Source organism: Scyliorhinus canicula, chromosome 10 (assembly GCF_902713615.1).
Source record: "Scyliorhinus canicula chromosome 10, sScyCan1.1, whole genome shotgun sequence".
Taxonomy (NCBI): domain Eukaryota; kingdom Metazoa; phylum Chordata; class Chondrichthyes; order Carcharhiniformes; family Scyliorhinidae; genus Scyliorhinus; species Scyliorhinus canicula.
In genome coordinates this window covers 156,553,696-156,574,510 of record NC_052155.1, presented here as the reverse complement: position 1 = coordinate 156,574,510, position 20,815 = coordinate 156,553,696, and the positions used below count along the sequence as shown (strand labels likewise).

At 47.3% G+C, this 20,815-nt stretch overlaps 1 protein-coding gene across 2 annotated transcripts in view; it reads right to left on the bottom strand.

Annotated features, from left to right (window-relative positions):
• Positions 1–18,850: 18,850 nt before the first annotated feature.
• The window catches only part of si:dkey-122a22.2, a 181,392-nt gene continuing 179,427 nt past the window's right edge, over positions 18,851–20,815 (bottom strand). For both annotated transcript variants that reach the window (XM_038809979.1, XM_038809980.1), the window contains one exon: positions 18,851–19,840. In XM_038809979.1, the coding sequence (XP_038665907.1) occupies positions 19,673–19,840 (168 nt within the window). In that variant the 3' untranslated portion in view covers positions 18,851–19,672. The remainder of the gene's footprint in view (positions 19,841–20,815) is intronic.

The window sequence follows — 20,815 nt, the reverse complement described above, 5'->3', positions numbered from 1 at the left end:
AGAACTTGGCTGTGAACCCATCTGGACCTCGGGCCTTCGCCATCCGCATTGGCCCCACACAGTCCATTACCTCCTACAGCCCGATCGGGGCCCCCAGTTCCTGTACCTTTGTCTCTCTGCCGCGCTCCCGAACTCTAGCCCATCCCAAAAAACCCCTGATATCCTCATTCCCCCACCAGAGGCTCCGAGCTATACAATTTCCAGTAAAATGCCGCAAACACCCCATTCACCTCCTCCAGCTCCCATTACCCCAGTCATCCCTCATCCTCCCAATTTCCTTCGCTGCCGCCTGCCTTCTCAATTGATGTGCAAGCACCCTGCTGGCTTTCTCCCCATATTCATATATTGCCCTCCTGGCCCTGCACAGCCGCCCCACTGCCTTTCCCGTGGACACAAGTCCAAACTCCATCTGGAGCTTCGGTCTCCCCTTCAGCGCCTCCTCAGGCACCCGTCGAATACCTCCAGTCAATCCTCAGAATCACCTCCACTAACCGCGGTCTCAGTCCGCTCCACCCTTTCATTGTGTGCATTGAGATAAACTCCCCGTTTACCACTGCCTTCAGCGCCTCCCACAATGTAGAGGTAACCACCCCGTCTTATTCTGCTCCGTATAGTTCTGGATAGAATCATAGATTCCACGTTGCAGGAGGAAGCCATACGACCCATTGAGCCTGCACTGACCCTCTGAAAGAGCGCCCCACCCAGGCCCATTCCCTCGTGACCTTACGTAACCTGCTGGATACGGAGGAAAATTTTAAAATATCCAATCCACCTAACCTGCACATCTTTGCACTGTGGGAGGAAACCGGAGCACCTGGAGGAAACCCACGCAGACAAGGGGAGAACGTGCAGACTCCGCACAGTTACCCAAGGTGGGAATTGAACCCAGATCCCTGGCACTGTGAGGCAGCAGTGCTAACCACTGTGCCACCGTGCCGCCCCCATAGCCACCCCTTTCTTCTCACAAATCTCCTTATCCGTCAATTACCCAATATCCAACGTCCACTACAACCGCTGGGGGCTCCCCTTTGCCACCCGCAAATCCACCCAATACAGCGCATAGCCAGACACCACCATCCCTGAATACTCCAATCCAACCACCCCCGCCAGCAGCGCCTTGTCCAGGACAAAAAAGTCAATTCCGGAGTACACACGGTGGATGTAGGAGAAGTACAAAAATTATTTCGCCGATGGCCTCTCAAACCTCCATGGGTATGCCCCTCCCATGCGCTCCTTTGCCATGGCCGACACCCTCAGGGACCTGGGACACGACCGGTCCAGCCTAGGGTTAAGCGCCATATTCAAATCCACCCCACAATCAGCCGATGAGTGTCCAGGTCTGGAATCTGTGCTAACACCCACCTGAAAAACTACACATTGTCCTAATTTAGGGCATAAACATTCACCAGCAGCGTGGGCAGCCCGTCCAACTGTCCACTCACCATCATAAATCTACCTCCAGGGTCTGACACTATACTTCCCACCTCAAAAGGCACGCTCTTATTGATCAACACTGCCAACCCCAAATGGAATACCTGCCATACACAGCCCTTTCTCAACCTCGTCTGGTCCCCCACCTTCAAATCACCTCCTGGAGAAACAGCACATTTGCATTCAAACTCCTTAAATGAGCAAAATCGCGAGACCTCTTTTTCGGCCCATTGAACTCCCAAACGTTACATGTAATCAACCGGGTTGGGGGGGGCTCCTGTAGCTCGTATGCTTCCCAGGTACATTCTCTCATCTCCTTCACACACCGCAGAATCTTCTACTTATCCAGAAAATGATGCAACCACAGGCTGCTCCCCAGCCTTCGGCCTCCTCAACACCCTGTGCGCTCGATCCAACTCGGGAGTTCAGTCAAAGATCCTCTTCCCTACCAGCTTCTCAAAAATCTTCACCCCAGACTTTGTGGCCGGTGTTGCTTCAATCCCCCTCAGGCAGCCCCAGAATCTGTAGATTCTGCCTCCTGGAGCGATTCTCCAGGTCCTCCACCTTCTCCCTCGACTCTTCCAGCCCTCCGCCACGAGCACCATCTCTGCCTCCAACGGGGCCAACCTGTCCTCATGGTCCACCACTGACTCCTCCACCTTCCTGAGTGCCAAACTATGCACCTCCAGCCAATGGCCACCCTGATTGGCTCCGCCACCTTAGCAAGGTCAAAGGCTTCTTACCTCTGCTGCTGAAACTTGATGTTCGGAATGTCCACCAATTACTCGGTAGACCACTGGGCAGCCAACGACGCCCCAGAGCCTTCCGCCTTCTTTCCCTGGCAAACTGCTACCCTTAGTCATTACACTCCTCACTTGGTAAGCCAAACCTCGGCCCCACCGGAGGAGAATTCCAGTCTCTCGCTGATCATGCACTTTGGATAAGCAAACATCCCCTATATCGGGCGCCAAGGAGCAAACTGTGGTGATATGCATATGCATAGCAATATATATAGTTGTCTACACGACCTCCGACCAGCAAGTGGCAATAAAGATCCACCACGTGACTCCAGAGATACAGCAGTTGGTAGTGAGTAGTACTAGAGGCCAGTCGCATTAGAAATAGTTCCAGGAGAATTCACTTACGCGTTACCGTTTGTATCAAAGCTTGTCAGTTATCTTTCCACGTGTCCATTTTGTTAATAAACCCATCTTACTAGTCAAAGAACTAGATGTTCTGTGTGCATCTACCACAACACAGAACCTAACACAAGCAATTCCACCTGAGTGGGAGCCACCAATTATGCGACCCCTCACTCCATGGCCGCCATCGGAAATCCCTAAGTGCTGTATCTAACTGCTTTTTGAAAGCATACAATGTTTTGGCCTCAGCTACATCCTGTGGTAACAAATTCCACAGGCCGACAACTCTCTGGGTGAAGAAATTTCTCCTCATTTCTGTCCTAAGTTGTCTACCCCGTATCCTCAGTCTGTGACCCCTAGTTCTGGACACCCCTCCATCGGTAACATCTTTCCTGACATCGATGGTGGGGAAAATGCTGGAGTCAATTATTAAGGATGAAATAAATCAGCATTTAGAAAGTGGGGACAGGATTAATCCAAGCCAGCATGGATTCACTAAAGGGAAATCATACTTGACAAATCTTCTGGAATTACTTGAGGATGTGACCAGTAGAGTGGACAAGGGTGAACCAGTGGATGTTGTTTATCTGTAAAGTCTTAAAACACCAGGTTAAAGTCCAACAGGTTTGTTGGGAGTCACTAGCTTTCGGAGTGCAGCTCCTTCAACAGGTGAATGTATCTGGACTTTTTCAAGGTCCCACACAAGAAATTAGTGAGCAAAAGTAATGTATTGATGTGGATAGAGAACTGGGGTGGGATTCTCCCCTACCGGGGCGGGGTGTCCCCAACCACTCCGGTGTCAGGCCTCCCCAAGGGTGCGGAATTCTCCACACCTTTGGGGGCTAGGCCCACGCCGGAGCGCTTGGCACCACGCCGACTGGCGCCAAAACTGGCACCAACGGCCTTTGATGCCCGCCGTCCGGCGCCGGGGCTGGCCGAAAGGCCTTCGCCGATTCGCGCATGCATTGGTGGTGACGTCACCACCGACGCATCGGCGCTGGGGGATTCTCTTCCGCCTCCGCCATGGTGGAGGCCGTGGCGGCGGCAGAAGAGAAAGAGTGCCCCCATGGCACTGGCCCACCCGCCAATCGGTGGGCCCCGATCGTGGGCCAGGACCCCGGGGGCCCGTTCGCGCTGCCGATCCCGCCGCCACCAGAGGTGGTTCAAACCTCGGCGGCGGGAGAGGCCTCCCAGCGGCGGGACTTCGGCCCATTGCGGGCCGGAGAATCGCCGCTCAACGTGGCGCGATTCCCGCCCCTGCCAATTCCCGGGTGGCGGAGAATTTCTGCCACGGCGGGGCGGGATTTTCGGCGCCCCTGGGTGATTCTCCGACCCAGTGTGGGGTCGGAGAATTTCGCCCCTGGTTGGCAGACAGGAAGTAGAGTGGGAATATACGGGTCCTTTTCAGAGTGGCAGGCAGTACTAGTGGGGTATCGCAGGGTACAGTACTGGGACCCCAGCTGTTTACAATATACATTAATGATTTGGTCAGAGGAATTGCATGCAATATCTCCAAATTTGCCAATCCATGTGGTATCCCACTGGTCACCAATTCAAAAAAGATCCATTCATTTCTACTCTTTCCTGTCTGTCAATCAGTTTTCTATACATCTCAATACTCTATCCTAATCCCAAATTACGCATGCTCTGTAATTTTACACACTAATCTCTTATGCGGAACATTGTCTGAAAGTCCAAATATATCACATCCACTAGCTCCTGGTTACTCATGGGAAACAGATGGTCCAACTCCATCTGATAGTAATACGAGGACCAGGGCCGAGTCTTCTGGGCAGAGACTGGTTCCAACACATCAGCTTGGGCTAGCAACAAATGTTCAAAATGGGAACTGGTGGTCTATACGGAGTCATTGGAAAATACCCCAAGGTATTTCAGGAAAGCCTCAGTGAAGTCATGGGAGCAAGGGCAAAAATCAATTATTTTGTGTTCATGCGATACCAGAGGTCCTCATGTCACACAACAGGAACCCCTTCAGCAGTGCAGCATTCCAAGCATTTATGAAGTCCAGCGAGATTAAACATATCCGAATACCGCCATAACGTCCATCCTCCAAGTCTGGCTGATCATTTACAAACAACATGAAGGAACAGACCTCTGGTTATCTAGACACCCAACTGGCTTGGTTCCTCTTCGATTGCAGGACCAATGCACACATTACAATGGGAGTCGCACTGGCGGAGCTGCCCGTGGGCCATTGACTCCGGACCAGACTGAACCTATTGTTTCCCAATCCAGGGGGAAAAGTACAGTCAAGACAAGAAACACAGAAAATAAATTTTGATACCCGAAGGCCCGACAGGACCTGCAAGGCAGGAGTCTACGTACATAACTTTGGGGATGGATCTCCTTGGACCACAGGGGCTGTAGTGGAAAAGACTGGCCCTGTTTCATACAAGGTCAAGACTAGAGAGAAAACCATAAGACCGTCTTAGGAGCAGGGAACCCTTCCCTGTTGAAACAACTCCAGATGGGATGATACCCTCAACATCCTATCAGGGCAGAGGACTTAGTCCATGGGAACACCAAGAGTCATTCCACTGTAAGACAGAAATTGGGGGTGAGAAATAGAGACTCAGATGACTGACCCTCAGCTGGAGGCCTTCGTCAAAGAGGAGCCGCCATCAATGGCCCTTCGATACTCTAATAGGAAGCGACCATCTCCTGTCTGCTTAACGCCCCCCGATCGGGTCTACCGAGGCAGTTCGTCAATATGCAAAGGAGGCCTCATTGTCGTAGGAGTGGGGTTAGGGGATGATATAATCATCACAAAGACCACAGGGGGTCACTGATCAATTTCTCTGTGGGGCTCGTAGAGTACGGGTTCCCATGGTAGCAGGCGGAGGCCCGCCCAGCTGGGACTCATTAGTGGGCCCTTTAAATGCTGCTCCCAGACCCAGTGTTACGACACCCTGGGCAAGTGCGCGGTTAGTTCCAGCCCCACAGACCCCGGAGTCCTAACATAAATGCATTAACCAATAATTTGTGTATTTTCTGGAGATCTTTAACCATTGACTGCTCCAAGGAGTTACACGCACCAGATTTTTAAAAAAAGAGTAAAAGATGAACATATAATGGAAATAATAGAACAATGGTCTACTTGTTGAACTATTCCCAAAACCCCGTCTACCCAGACACACACAAGACAAATATACGGTAGAGGGTAGGGAAAGGATTAAAAATAATAGTGATTTGGCGCAGTAGTTAGCACTGCTGCCTCACGGCACCGAGGTCCCAGGTTCGATCCCGTCTCTGGGTCACTGTCCGTGTGGAGTTTGCACATTCTCTCCGTGTTTGCGTAGGTTTTGCCCCCACAACACAAAAATGTGCAGGGTAGGTGAATTGGCTATGCTAAATTGTCCCTTAATTGGAAAAATGAATTGGGCATTCTAACTTTATAAGAAAATAAAAATAAAGAAATAATAGGGATTAAAAGGGTATGAGAGATTTGAGGATCTTCACTGTTGGGGTTGTGGTCTTTGGAGGCAGTGATTTCTTCAGATTGCGAGGCGCTGGAGGCGGTTTGGATCTTCAAGCTGGGCCACTAAGGCCAGATTCTCGGGCTGTGGGATTCCATCTGGTGACACATTTCAATTTGTGTTGGGCTGAGCTTTACCCACGGAAGATGCACTTCAGGTCTCCTCAGTTTCTGATAGCTGGTCAGCTTCAGCAGACTCACAACACCTTGCCTCAGTTAAACAGAATATCAGAGCAGCCGTTTTCACGAGACCTTCGAGTGGTCTGGTCTCTTTAATGGGAGAGGAATCTGGGAAATTCCCCCTCCTCAGCTCTATCTTCAAGCTTTGAGTACTCACTAATGGCTCGGCTTACCTGAAGGGAGTTCCAGCTAAGATTTGAGAGAGAATTCTCCTCTTTTGAGAGAGAGATTCGTAAGGATTCTGCTTAGCTCTGCAGCTCCGAACATAACTGAAACCAAACACAGAAAATCACTCAGCAAGGCATTCCAGAAAAAAACACCATTCTGCATCAAGGAATTGCTTATTACTGGGATTACAATGGAGCTGATTTGGTTGCTAGCCAAGTCCATCAAAATGACATCATGGACTGTGCCACAGAGCATACTGAAACAAAGGAGTCTGCTGGATCAATTCACATGGTAGCTTGTAGTGGGGGGGTTTCAGCTCAAAACAAAAGCCTGTTACGCAGGACAGGAATTAATTAAAGAAACACAAAACAGACAAGGATTTAACAAGTTCCTTACACCAGACCGGGAGTTGAGATCGTCTCGAGCTGGGACATTAGTGTTGTACGCTATGGTAGCGACTTTATCTTTTGAGTTAAAATAAACCTGTTTAGCCTTTTTCTTCATGTCTCCTGGATTAGTACATGTTGTATATATAAAATACACCTTTATCATAAAAATACAATAATATGTCAATGTGCCTTACTGATGTTTTATTGATCATATTTGCAGATTAAATGAAACGCAATGTAACTTCAAAGACTCAAGATAAACAGAAATAATACGGGGACATTTCAATTGACCACAAAATTGTGGTCAGAGACTCTGAAAAATTATAGGAGACTCCTGAACGTAGCCACAGAAAAGGGAATGATTTTTCAGGGAGTATTCTATGCTTGAACATTATACCATCTGTTTTGTCCACAAACAATGACTGAATTGCATCTGTCCAGCAATACTGTTTCTATTGCAGACAAATTCCCACATTTGTAATAGTTTTTTTTTCAAATAGAGAAACTCATTGTGAGGGAGAAAAACCATCTCAGTGTCAGAAGGATAGAGTTTTCCATGAACTAGTTCAGATAAGTACATTAGCTGAGTAAAGGCTCCCCATTGCTCAGTGAAAATGCACACGCCCAAAAATAGCAGACTTTTCCCTTGAACAGAAATCGGAAATTAATTTAAAATGGAGCCTGAGACAAAATACATCTTGTGCAGTCAGTGCGCTGTGTTTGTGTTGGAAGGAATGTTTGTGAGTCAACATTGGTAATTAATTGAAAGGAGTATTACTGCCATCAAAAAGTAAAGGCATCCACAGATTGGTCTTGTGTGTATGACAAGACGAATCTGTGGATACCCTTACTTTTTGAGACTTACTGAATACCTTCGAGTCAAACAGAAATTAGCAGTCATGTAAAATTCTATCTTTTCTTTATCTATCTTTACTGCGCCATTTCAGCACACTGATTAACATGTTTGCATTAAATAATTATCTCTCGCATTGTAATGTAGTTGGTAATCCAGTGTTAAATTGGAACATGCAGGAAATCAATGTGAATGTGTTAAGCAGTGTGTTAAAGATAGGAGGAATTGACCTCCTTTGTTATCTTCTAAATACCTTCTGGGAATCACACGAGGACATGAGCTGGGTCTTCCTGGAGTGAGGTCATCCCCTGGCAATATTTGTTGCCCCAGGAAGAACACATAACACATTAGCTGCCATGGTTGATGGAAAATCTCTGTGGCATAAATATATATATATATTTATGCCACAGAGGTCTTAACGTAGCCAGATTTGAGCCTGCTGTCACCAAATTGATATTTCAGTGCAACATATGTACTTTGGTAATTCTGATGATGTCGCCTAAAATAATCCCCTGCATTGTCATCCATAAGCTTTTCCCTAGAAATGTGCATTCTGTTGAGATATATTGCTGCAGGCAGCATTAGCATATAAACTTACAGCTACTCTGCATGTAAATTAGTGAATCTAGCACAAGGGGCCACTGCCCACTGCAAGTCCAGCCTACCTTGCTCGTCTAAACTGGGATCAAGTTACTTTCAAATCACGGCAACCTCAAAACAAAATGGGCTTCAGGCTCAATTTTATTTTTTCAGCATCTGATAATTTTTTCTGTGCCATGTTTTATAAAACAGCGGAGAAGAATCAGCTTTCGTAGAGGGCAGATTTTACATTTAACTTGTGTGGAGATAGAGAGTGCCTTGTCTAAATTCCCTTATAATTCAAGGCGCAAGAGCGTGTCAGATTATAAGGAGTTAACATGGGTGCAATGAGCATTGCAGTATGTTTTATGCTGGAGGAGAAGACTGACAGCTGATCAAAGCACCAGCACGGCCAAGTGCTTGAATCAGCTCTCAGTCCTTCACTTGGGCATAAAACATGCCAGAACATTCATTATTACCATCAGTAGATAATGGTCATTTTAAGAATGTGGACGTTTACCCTGCATTAATGCTGACTGTCACAGCCAGAGTGTTGTTTTAATTTATTCTACCTACTAATACATGATGAATGTAATGTGATATTGGCAGGAAATCTGTTATGCATCACAGATTGTCCCATATTAGAACTAGGAGTGCTTGCTGAGAGCTGAGTGAAACCTGACTGGGAAGAGAAATATGTACTTTTTATAAAAAGCGGAAAAAATGCAATATTTTTTCAAGCTGCCAATAGTTTCTAGTTTGTAAGTAAAATACTGTTAGCTGCAACAAAGAGCTTGATATAAAAAGAAACACACTAAAGAACACTGAGGCCCCCTAGTGGATCCAGGAAGAATATTCACAAGAGCAAAAAACGATCCACAAGAATACAATAGGCAGAAGGGCAGGTCAATAGGGTGGTAAAATGGGCAAATGGGACACTTGTTTTCATCAATCAAGGCATAGATTACAAAACTAGGGAGGTCATTTTGGAGTTGTATAGAACTTTGGTGAGGCCACAGCTGGAGTACTGTGCGCAATTCCGGTCGCCACATTATAGGAAGGATGTGCTTGCACTGGACGGGGTGCAGAGGAAATTCCCCAGGATGTTGCCTAGGTGACCTGATCAAGGTGTACACGATTATGAGGGGCCTGGACAGGATGGATAGGGAGCAGCTTAGTTGAAAGGTCAGTCACGAGGGGAAACGTGTTTAAGTTGAGGGGCAGGTTTAGGGGGGATTTCAGGAAAAACTTTTTTTAGCCAGAGGGTGGTGACGGTCTGGAATGCACTGCCTGGGAGAGGGATAGAGGTGGTTTGCTTCACATCCTTTAAAAAGGACCTGGATGAGCACTTGGTATGTCAAGACATTCAAGGCTATGGGCCAAGTGCTGCCAATGGGATAAGGTAGGCAGGTCAGGTGTCTTTCATGCATCGGTGCAGACTCAATGGGCCGAAGGGCCTCTTCTGCACTGTATTATTCCCTGATTCTGTGAACAGGAATGGCCTATCAAGTTTGCTCTTCCATTCAACAAGATGACAGCAGAAATTCTACATCAACTCCGCCTTTCTTAGCGTCTAAAAATCTATTGATCTCCGGCTTGAATAATCTGAAAACCCATTGCCCTCTGGGATAAAAGATCCAAAGGTTCACAATTTCATAAAGAGTTGAAGAAGTTTCTCCTCATCTCGCTCCTAAACACTCCTCTTCTCCTGAGACTATGATGTCGAGTTCCAGTCTCTCCAACCAGGGGAATCAGACACTCAGCAGGTAGCCTGTCAAATTCTTCAAGAATTTTATGTTTCAATCAGATTCCTTCTCACTTACCGAAATTCCAGAAAATATAAGACCATCGATTTCTCGCCGGGCAGCTCTTTCATCCCAGTGACTCTTTGTTGTATCCAGATACATTCTCAGTCGGTAAGAGCACCAAATCTGTACACTGTACTCCAGCAAAACATCCTTACACTTTTCTACTCCAAAACCCCAGCAATAAAGACTAACTTACCATTTACCTTCCCAACTGCTTGTTGTATCTGCATGTTAACTTCCTGTAATTCGTGCACAAAGACAGTAAATTCCCTCTGAGTGCGGACATTTACTCGTCTTTCTCCTGAAAAATATTCTGCCTTTTCCATTTTCCCTACCAGAGTGTACAATTTCACATTTCAAAACATTGTGCTTTATCTACCAATTTCTTACCCATTTAACCAGTCTTTATCCCTTTCCAATCTCTTTACTTCCTCCCCACAGCTTACTTTTGCACCTAGTCTTATACAAGTTGAATTTAGTCTCATTTCAATTAATTAAAAATTTTTTTTTTTTTTTTTTATAAAAGAGTACCCAATTAATTTTTTCCAATTAAGGGGCAATTTAGCATGGTCAATCTACAATCCACCTAGCCTGCACATCTTTTGGGTTGTGGGGACGAAACCCTTGCAAACACGGGGAGAATGTGTAAACCCCACATGGTCAGTGACCCAGAGCCAGGATCGAACCTGGGACCTCGGCTCTGTGAGGCAGCAGGGCTAACCCACTGCGCCATCATGCTGCCCTGTCTCATTTCAATTAATGATATACAAGGGGCAGGATTCTCTGTAGCCTGATGCCCAAATCGGGATTGACAATCGAGTGGAGAATGGCTTTCGTCGCTGGATTCGGGGCAGGCTCTGGTTTGACGCTTTCGTGATGCTCCGCCCCTTCGAAATTGACGTCATCGGGACGCGCGCCTCGTGCACTCGCAAGGCCATTGGTGTGTCTTCAGCCAGGCACCTGCAATGCTCCGCCCCTGATGAGCCGAGTTCCCGACAGCGCGGGCAAGCGTGGTCCCAGCGGTCAGGAACCCGGCTTGCCAGCTGCAGACAGTGTCCAGTGCCGTTCGGGGGGGTGGCTTCTGCTAGGGCGGGGGGGGGGTGTGGTGGCGGGTGGACAGGAGGTGAGCTGTGGGGTCAGGGTGGGCGGTTAGGGCTCCAGCACGACCGGTGCAGGTGTCAGCCCTGCGCAAGCACGGCCTGGGACCCGGCGATGCTCCGGCGTGTTCCGTGCGATCCACAGGTGGTTCACGTGGCGCCGGTGCTAGCCCCTCATCGGTAAGGAATCGGAGAAGGGTTCGCGCCGATTTTACCATCGTGATCCACCCGCAAATATCTCTGTTGGCACCGGCACTTAGCCGCTGGAACGGAGAATTCCGCCCATTGTAATTAACTGAGATCCTTGCACCACTCCACTGGTTGCACATCACCATTCTGAAAATGACCAATTTATTTCTGTAATAAAAACAGAAAATGCTGGAAAGCCCTGCAGCTCAGGCAGCACATGTCAAGAAAGGAACAGGGTTAATGTTTTGAGTCTGCGCGACTCTTCTTCCGAGATAAAGAGGAGAAATGTGATGGATTTTTACTCTTTAAGAGGGGGTGGAGCAAAATAGAAGGTCATGATAGGTGGGAACTGGGAGAGATTTGATAAAGTTTTCAGGGGCACCAGATAAAGGAAAGGTTAATGGTAGTGTTAAAGACTAAAGAAGGTGTTCATGGTGGCATCAAGGTAAGATAGCAGAATGTGTTGATATTTATTTCCATTCTGTTTTCTGTCTGTTCATTAACACCAATGGACCCCTTCCTGTTAATGAAGGGCATTCCCTGGTGCCCCAGTGCATGCAAAGTGACATGCGCGCCATTAATTACCCTCTGGAACTGGGGTATCCCGACAATGATGGTGAATCCTGCAGCCTGGACATCTTGGTGGGCCTGGTCCAGCTCAAAGTTGATATCGTCAGCTGCCTGGGCATACATAGCAACCGTGACTTCACGAGTGCACTTGTGGGCTGCAGCTTATGAAATGCCGCACAAGCCCTGCTGGAGCTCTCAAATAAACAGGTTACATATAAGTTCAGGACTGCAGTGACCTTTAGGATGGTCACCAACAGTGGGTGGTCTCCTCCACGGGGTGCTAAGTCCGCGAGGCCATGGCACAGGTGCCGCACTGTCTTTTTATTTAGCCGGAGGGTGTGTTTTAACATTTTTTTTTAGCGTACCCAATTAATTTTTTCCAATTATGGGGCAATTTAGCATGGCCAATCCAGCTTTGGGTTGCGGGGGCGAAACCCACGCCAACACGGGGAGAATGTGCAAACTCCACACGGACAGTTACCCACAGCCGGGATCGAACCTGGGACCTCGGCTTCGTGAGGCAGCAGTGCTAACCACTGCACCACCGTGCTGCCTTTGGAGGGTGTGATTTAACAGAAAGTTTCCAAGTGTGGTAGGGAGTGGGAACTGCCACGAACCTCCCGACGCTTGGCCCAGCGAGGCCGTCACCACTATCGACCATTAAATGGTCCACATAACAAAGCCCGATGGGATTCACGCCACAAATCATGCTTCGCCGGCTGATTTGTCCGGGATCACGCTCGCCAGCCCTGTGCTAACAAGTGACAGCAGCACTTGAACCGCTGCTGCACAGCCAATCCCACTCCTCTCGCAACTATGGCACCGAGGAGACCAGCACCCCGATTCAGAGAAGGTGACCTGGGCAGATTGCTGGGCGTGGCAGAGGCCAGGAGGGATGTCCTGTTTCCCCGAGGGTCCAGGAGGGTCACCCACCGGACAGCCACCGCCACCTGGGCGAACATGACAGCGGCCATTAGCATGGGAGCATGATCAGGAGGGCCGGCACCTCAGTGCTGCAAGGTCAACCATCTCCATTGGGCTGCTCGAGTGAGTTTGCACCGGGCACCTGCCCCCCCAACATACTCTAGCCCCCCCCTTATCCCCCACCATACTCCCGATCCCTCCACACCCCCACATATGACCCATCTCCCGAAGCCCCCACCGTTCCTGCGGGTAATCATGCGTGTGACTAACGCTGCTCTATCTGTGTCTCCAGGAGAAGTTGGCCCATAACCGCAGGAAGAGGGTCCAGACGTGCCAGATACACGTGTCCTCACCCACTTTGAGGAACAAGCCATGGAGTTCGCGGGGTGGCAGAGGACAGAGCAGTGACTGCTGTAGAGGTCAGCTTGTGGCGCAAAGGTGAGGATCCACCGGCCCTCACCCAGATAATGTCACATCATGAATGTCACTGACCACATATCCATTCTCCCACGGACGTGCAGACGACGGCACCGGACCATCCGGGGTGCCCCAGCCACCACCCAGGAGAACACATCAGAGGAGAACTTCAAGGACACCACCAAATTTGCATCAAAGCTGTCACCCCCACCCTCCACCAGCCCAGGTGGAGGAGGTAGTGGTCAGGCTTCTGGGGCACATTCCGGTGAGCACTACACAGTTGCAGATGCACATCAGGTAGAGGCAAGAACTTCCAGGGGAGACAACGGTCAGTGGTCTGCTGGACCCCAAGCCCCAGCTGTGTCCCAATCAGATGCTGGGCCTCTGGATGTTCCTGCCGCTTCTGATGCTGTCGGTAAGGTGGGCCATGAGATTCAGAGGGGTGTGTCAGCGACACTCGAGCAGGTCCGTAGCCGATTGGAGGAATCCCAGAAGCAGGAGATGGTGCCGGCAATGCGTGGCACCAAGGCCAACACTGCTAAGGTGGTGACCGCAGTGGAAAGCCTTGTGCACGACACTGGCATGAGTGGCGGTGCCAAGGCGTGGCACAGTCAGTGATGACCATGGCTGAATGCCTCGATAGCATGTCTGGGTCGCTGGGGGACGTCACCCAGTACCAATAGGTGCGCGGAGGTGCTGCAGAGCATATCTCAGTCCCTGGCAGCCATAGCGGACACCCTCCAAAGCATGTCCCAGTCACTGGGGGATGTGTTGCAGTCATTGTGGAACATCGCCGAGAGTGTCGAGACGATGGTGCAGACATTGGGGAGACTCCAGGGCTGACAGAGCCACATCACGCAGGGGCAGCCAGGGCTCAATCCAGCTGCCTCTCCATCCAGAGGCGAACACCATCATAGAATTTACAGTGCAGAAAGAGGTCATTTGGCCCATCGAGTCTGCACTGGCTCTTGGAAAGAGCATCCCAGCCCACACCTCCACCCTATCACCGTAACGCAGTAACCCCACGTAACCTTTTTGGAAACTAAGGGCAATTTAGCTTGGCCAATCCACCTAACCTGCACATCTTTGGACTGTGGGAGAAAACCGGAGGGGGGGGGGGGGGGGGAAAGAGAGAGATAGGCAGAGGGATGTGGGAAGGGTTATGACGGATGGGGCCATGTCATATGCAAAATGGGCTTTGATGAGGGCCGCCCTGGCCCTCCGGACTTACCATACCCTCACCACTCCCGTCTGTTGTCCGACCTCCTGCGGGTCTTCCCCGGGCTCGTGCTCCAGCCCCTCCTGGTCCGTTGTCACCTCGTCCTCCTCCTTAGTGGTGGCCACATGTTAAACCCCCTCCGCCACCAGCATGTAGCCCCGTTGCTGTGCCAGGTTGTGGAGGACACAGTAGGCCACCACAAAGTGGGCGACCCTTCGGGGAGTGTACTGCGGGACACCACCAGAGCGGTCGAGGCATTGGAATCTCATTTTGAGGAGTTTGATACACCACTCAATGACAGTCTGGGTGGCCTCATGGGCCTCAGTATATTGGGTCATCGCATCGGTCTCCGGCCTCCTTACTGACATCATTCGCCAGATACTCAGCAGGTACCCCTTACCCCCACGAGCCAAATGGTCATCCTGGGGTGATCCTTGAAGACGCTGGGAATGTCTGACTGCCCCCAAGATGTAGCTGTCGTCCGCACTCCCAGGGAAGCCATCACACACGTGCATTATTTTCATCTGTTGGGCGCATGCAAGCTGCATGTTCAGAGAGTGGAACCCCTTCCTGTTAACAAAGTGCAATCCCCGACGAAATACTATTCGGCGCCTGCGTGACCACCCACTGGAAGGTGATTCAATCACGGGAGACTGTTCGACAGGGGGTCGCTCCCGTTAATTGTATGGAGATTAGGCTTACGTGGTGATAATTGGTTTCTCGCCATGCCATGGTGGGATCCCAATGGAAATTCTGGTTTTACGTGCTGTCTCAGGCACAGGGCGCAAACCTTATTATCGCCACCAGCGAGGGACCGGAGTATGGCACCTGACTCTGTGTCGAATCACAATTTTGGCTGGGCGCCCGATTCTCCGCCTGTTTGCGGTGTAGCGAGGCGGAGAATTTAGCCCTGGATATCAGGTGTGAACCTTATTTTTTTTTTAACCATTGTTTATAACAAGCCTAGCAACAGGGGCATCTCATTTGTTTTGAACAGAGGACCTGAAACAATCAGCAGAAAGTTAAATATCAACTAATCCTATGAAAGTTTACAAGGCGTCTCTAAATAAAATCTGCATTTAAAAGTATTTACTTCAACAGTAATAATAAACACTGTTGCAGAAATTCTAAATAAACAAGGCAAATAAATATGTTAGACTTTTTCCAACTTCTAAATTTAAATCTTCACAATAATAAACTGCACTCTGAATTGAAGGAACAGGGAACTAAAGAGACAGAACGTCCCTTGATAGTCAATTTAATTTGTTAATTTCTCCAATGAGGAATGCACAATATATTTACGATGTAAAAGAAACACGTCCATTTGTCTAGCTACCTGAAGAGAGTAAAAGAAAACAGGAATCAAAGAAGAATAAATGTAAAAATACTTAATTCTCTCTTATCCAGAATTGCATTACCGTGGTTATTTATTATTTCTTTTATGTCAAAAGTTCATTCATGCTACCATGAGAGTTCCAAAATTCCCAAGTTGCTTTTCCACTGTACTTAATGACAGAGCAAATAATTGTACGGGTGGGACCCGGGTTCAATTCTGGCCTGGAGTCATTGTCTGTGCGGAGTTTGCACTTTCTCCCTGAGTATGCGTGAGTTTCCTCTAGGTGCTCTGGTTTCCTCCCACAATCCAGATATGTAGGTTAGGTGGGGATAAGGGGTTACAGGGGAGCGGTCTTAGGTAGAGTGCCCTTTCAAAGGCCCGGTGCAGATTTGATGGGCTGAATGGCCTCCTTCTGCACTGTTAGGATTCAAAGTACTGCTTTTGACAGCAGAAAGCAGTATTTTCAACCTCCATGACTGTTCACTAGCCTCACAGACCTGCTGATGCTGTGGAAATCTGCCATAGCAAAATGACTGCTTCACCCATCCCACAAAAACCCCATCCCCCTAACCTGCACATCGGATATTAAGGGGAAATTTAACATGGCCAATCCATCTAACCTGCACTTCTACGCAGACACAGGCAGGAAGTGCAAACTCCACACAGTCACACAAGGGCAAAATTGAACCTGGGTCCTTGGCGCTGTGAAGCAGCAGTGCTAACCTCTGTGCCACCATGCAATCCATCAGGAGTTTTGTGAACCACATCAATAACAGGAGTAATACATTACTGTTGAAATGCAATAATCTATTTAGACACCAGGTTTTTCTCATTTTACAATTCTGAATAGGGTAGAAATAAAGGGCTGGATTCTCCACTGTCGGGATGCTCTATTTTGCCGGCAGCCCGGGGGTTTTGATGCTGCCTCACAATGAGAAACCCCATTGACCAGCTGGCAAAACGGAGCATCCCGCCAGCGTGCTGAACCAGAAATCTGGTGCAGTGGGACGGAGAAACCCGCCCAAGATGTAGATTACTCCTGTGAGTGATTGTGTCACATTAGATCAGTGATAACTTTGTTGTCTTTAAGTGAGGTCATGGATCGAGCCCTATACCAGGACATGAACCTATAATTTAGGATCGGCCAACAGTGCAGCACTGAGAGAGTGAGAACCCATTTGCCTGTTCAGCTGTAAATAGAACTTGAGCAGGAGGATCTCCCTGTGTGCTAGCCGACCTCTTAAGTTCTGATAAAAAGTAATGCCCCAAAAAAGTCCTTTCTTCAAAAAAATTTTTCCCAACTTGATAAATATTTCCAACATCTGCACAACTGTGTTTTTGGTTTAAGATAAAAAGCCTAAATTCTTTCGGAAATGGAAACAGATTTACAAAAATCTTCTCTGAAAATTAATTATAAAGTTTATTTAATTCACAGGTATACTTGAAATAGCAGGATGTCATCATTTCAAAAATATTACTGTCAGCATGCGTCATTCCCAGGATGCCATACATGTGCAGCGGTTTATTGTTCCACCTAACAAAGATCTAAAACAATAATGGCGTTACTTCAGTCAGACATTTTTCAAGTTCCATTTGTCTTCGGTTTTCTCCATGGACCCAATTTGGAAATTATACCCAAATTGAGCCTGAAGATGTGTCTATTTAGTTTAGGTGAAATTGCATCCAAAATCCTGCACAAACTATCGTTATTATAGGTGAATGTAAAATCACCTATGGATCAGTGTAATGAGCATGCCTGGAACAAAGTCACTGGCTTAAAGATGTTAGCCCTTCAAGATTTGGTCCTTCAGAATGAGGTTGGAGACTGCAAGGTAAGCAGCACGTATCTCTCTATTTTTCAGACTTTTAGATTAACAAGTTTAAATTACTCTGTAGGGCCCGTGGATTATTTTTAACTTCCCTTTTTCGCAGATGACTGACAGCATAGGCATCTGTGACAAGGTTTCCTGCAACAGGGCTTTCAATTCTGCCGAGGATTAAAGTTCTCCTCAATGATGTTGAGGCTTGGCACATCAGAATAATTGGTTCCTCAGGAATATGTGCAGTGAAAAGATGGGTTGCGGAATGTGGTACACAGTACCTCTGTGTGCCCAACAACTGAGGTTAAGTTCTGTAAATAAAATTGATGATATGACTAGAAATTCAGGAGGGGATTTCCTGTCTCTGTTTTTGGGGGGGCGAGAATGGTAGAGGGGCCAGAGAATCAAGCCGGAATCCCAAAATGGCTTTTAAGCGAGCGGCACTTCCCACTCGATTGCCTCTGCAATGACTCAATGGGAATATTGACTTTAAAAATCGGGAACTCCATTTGCATTAATTTAAATATGATTCTCAGGTGACTGTCCATTCAAGTCGGCAATCACGACATGTCCCCCACGATGTGCATCTGACGAACAGAACCTGCCAGGCACACAGGTAAGTACAGCCCCTAGAGGGGAGGGTCAAGCTTGGGTTGCTGGCAGGGTGGGTGCCAGCATGACCGTCACAGGACCCGTCCCTTTCATTCCTTTCACAAAATGTTTGAAAATATAGCTGGCTGCCCTCTGCTTTTCTCCTCCAAGGCAACACTTTGGAAAAAAAGAATCGAAAAAGTCCAGTCTCAATCTCTCATACTTTCTGTCAAACCAATCTGCTGGACAGTCAGATGAAACAAGCCAAGATTCACCCTGCCCTAAGGCAGCACAGTGGTTAGCACTGCTGCATCACAGCACCAGGGGCCCAGGTTCAATTCCGGCCTTGGGTGACTATGTGGAGTTTGCACTTTCTCCGTGTGTCTGCGTGGGTTTCCTCTGGGTGCTCCGGTTTCTTCCCACAGTCCAAAGATGCACACGTTTGTTGGATTGGGCATGATAAATTGTCCCTCCAGTGTCCAAAGACGTGTAGGTTAGGTGGGGTTACGGGGATAGGATGGGGAAGTGGGCTTGGTAGTGTGGTCTTTCAGAGGGCGAGTGCAGACTCGATGGGCCGAATGGCCTCCTTCTGCGCTGTCGGGATTCTCTGTAAACTGTCTTTAAATGCAGAGACGTAGCTCTTTCAATTGCTTAAAATATTTATTTAATCTTTTGTTTTCCTGTCTTTATAGAGCAACAATATGCAGAATGTCCATGAAACATTGAAGATGAGGTCCCAAACTGAGGAGGGTTGTTGCTTATCAGTGAGGCAGTACAAAATAGACACAGAATTCTCACCTCATCTGATGTTCTGCAACTCCTGACCCAACTGAGGAAGTGGGGCACCTCACTACCAGTTAGGGAAACCTTCTAACTCTCCAAGAAGCCCTAAAGAAGCACACTTGGAGAAAGTTTGCACTTTCTGGAGTTCAAGGTGACCAGTTTTGGGGACGGAAACTCATTTGGAAACAGGATTTAAAGTACGCACCTACAAAATCACAAATCGTTGAATGTTCTGTATTTCTACATTATTACTTACCTCCACCCTTTTTGTTTTACAATCTTTCAGGCAGCATTAGCTTGTTTGTGCCTAGATTGCACATATAACAAATCAGGAGGAAACTCCAGGCTGTTATTAATAGGTGCACATTAAAATATAAATTATCATCATGCCTCTGCAACAAGAGTAAACTTGTATTTAGCTGCACAAGAGAACCTCACTTTCAAGTTAAATTGCAGAAATTCTGTATTTCATTGGTGTTCTCTCATTTGCTGACTCTCATTTTCCAATGGACAATGTATAAGCGGACAACCCGGAGACATCCTTTGCTAATTCATCCAACATTATCAAGCTTCTGTGTAATATCACCTTAGACTTCAGTTATTGTCGATTTGTGATGTTATAGCAAAATACATAGAAGTCACTGAACATAGGTGAGAGTCGACAAAATTGCGTTGGCGAGTTACTGCCTCTCTTGTTCGACTTTTCTTTTGCTGATTAGTTTCTTTAACTGTTTTGCAACATCTTTAGGATTTCTGTAGATCATCCGTCTGTCTGTTCCTTTCATTTTGATCCATTTGGCGGAGGGATAACCTTGTGCAATGAACTGTTGCTGAAACTGGGTCACAACCTGCAGTAAATGTTAAAAGGAAACAAAAGTTAAACAGGGGTTAACTATGACCAAGACAGAATAATCAACATGAAGAATTGGATTATAACAGCAATAAATCTAAAATCTAAGCTGACACAAAACGACAGATAATGGGGGTGTTTGGCAGGGGCACAAATTCATTCACACTGTTTTCTCGAGTTGCTGATGTGCTTCCACTGATATTATGATACAAATTGCATGGTATTAATTGTTCATATTTCTTATTCACATGAGCTGGAAACCTACAATGTATAATTTTCATTGACTATTAACATTCTTTTGACATGTTTCTAATCAGTAATATTCAATTTTAAAAGTTTGCATTTTCAAAAAATGCCTTTTCCCACAATGACTAAAATTTAACCTACAAGACGTTTCACAGATTTGCTTCTGATCACTTTCATCGCGCTGATACATCGTCAAAAGTCACATAAAAGTTTAACAAAAATTAAGGTGTTAATTTTAGTTTGCTCCAAATATGGCACATTAAACATTGCCTATTAGGCATTGTCAGTTTTTAAAAATTGTTATTTAATCTGTCCAGTGAAATCAAGTTAAAAAATAGTTTTTCAGTTTATCCAATAAACTGTTTTTAAAAGCAGAGTGTTAAAATTGCTAAACTTAAATAGACAAAGTAGAGTTTTTTCTCAAATCACATTTGCTTCTTTTGCAAATCACTCTAAAGCTGGGATGCCCTCTCATTCTTGATCCTTTTACGAGCATGAACAGTTTCTCCCCATCTGCTGTCCAGCCTCCTCATGACTTTGAACATCTCTATCAAATCTCCTTGTTATAACCCATGCAAGACCTACGGGGTTGGATCAATTAGCCTCCCCGTGAGCTTTGTTGAGTGTGAGCTTCCCCGCTGAGGTGTGGAAGGCCATCCGTGGAGTAAAAGCCGGCCTAGAACGAGAGCCGAGTTAATGTAGTCCTGGCTGGGTCCTGGAGAGTACT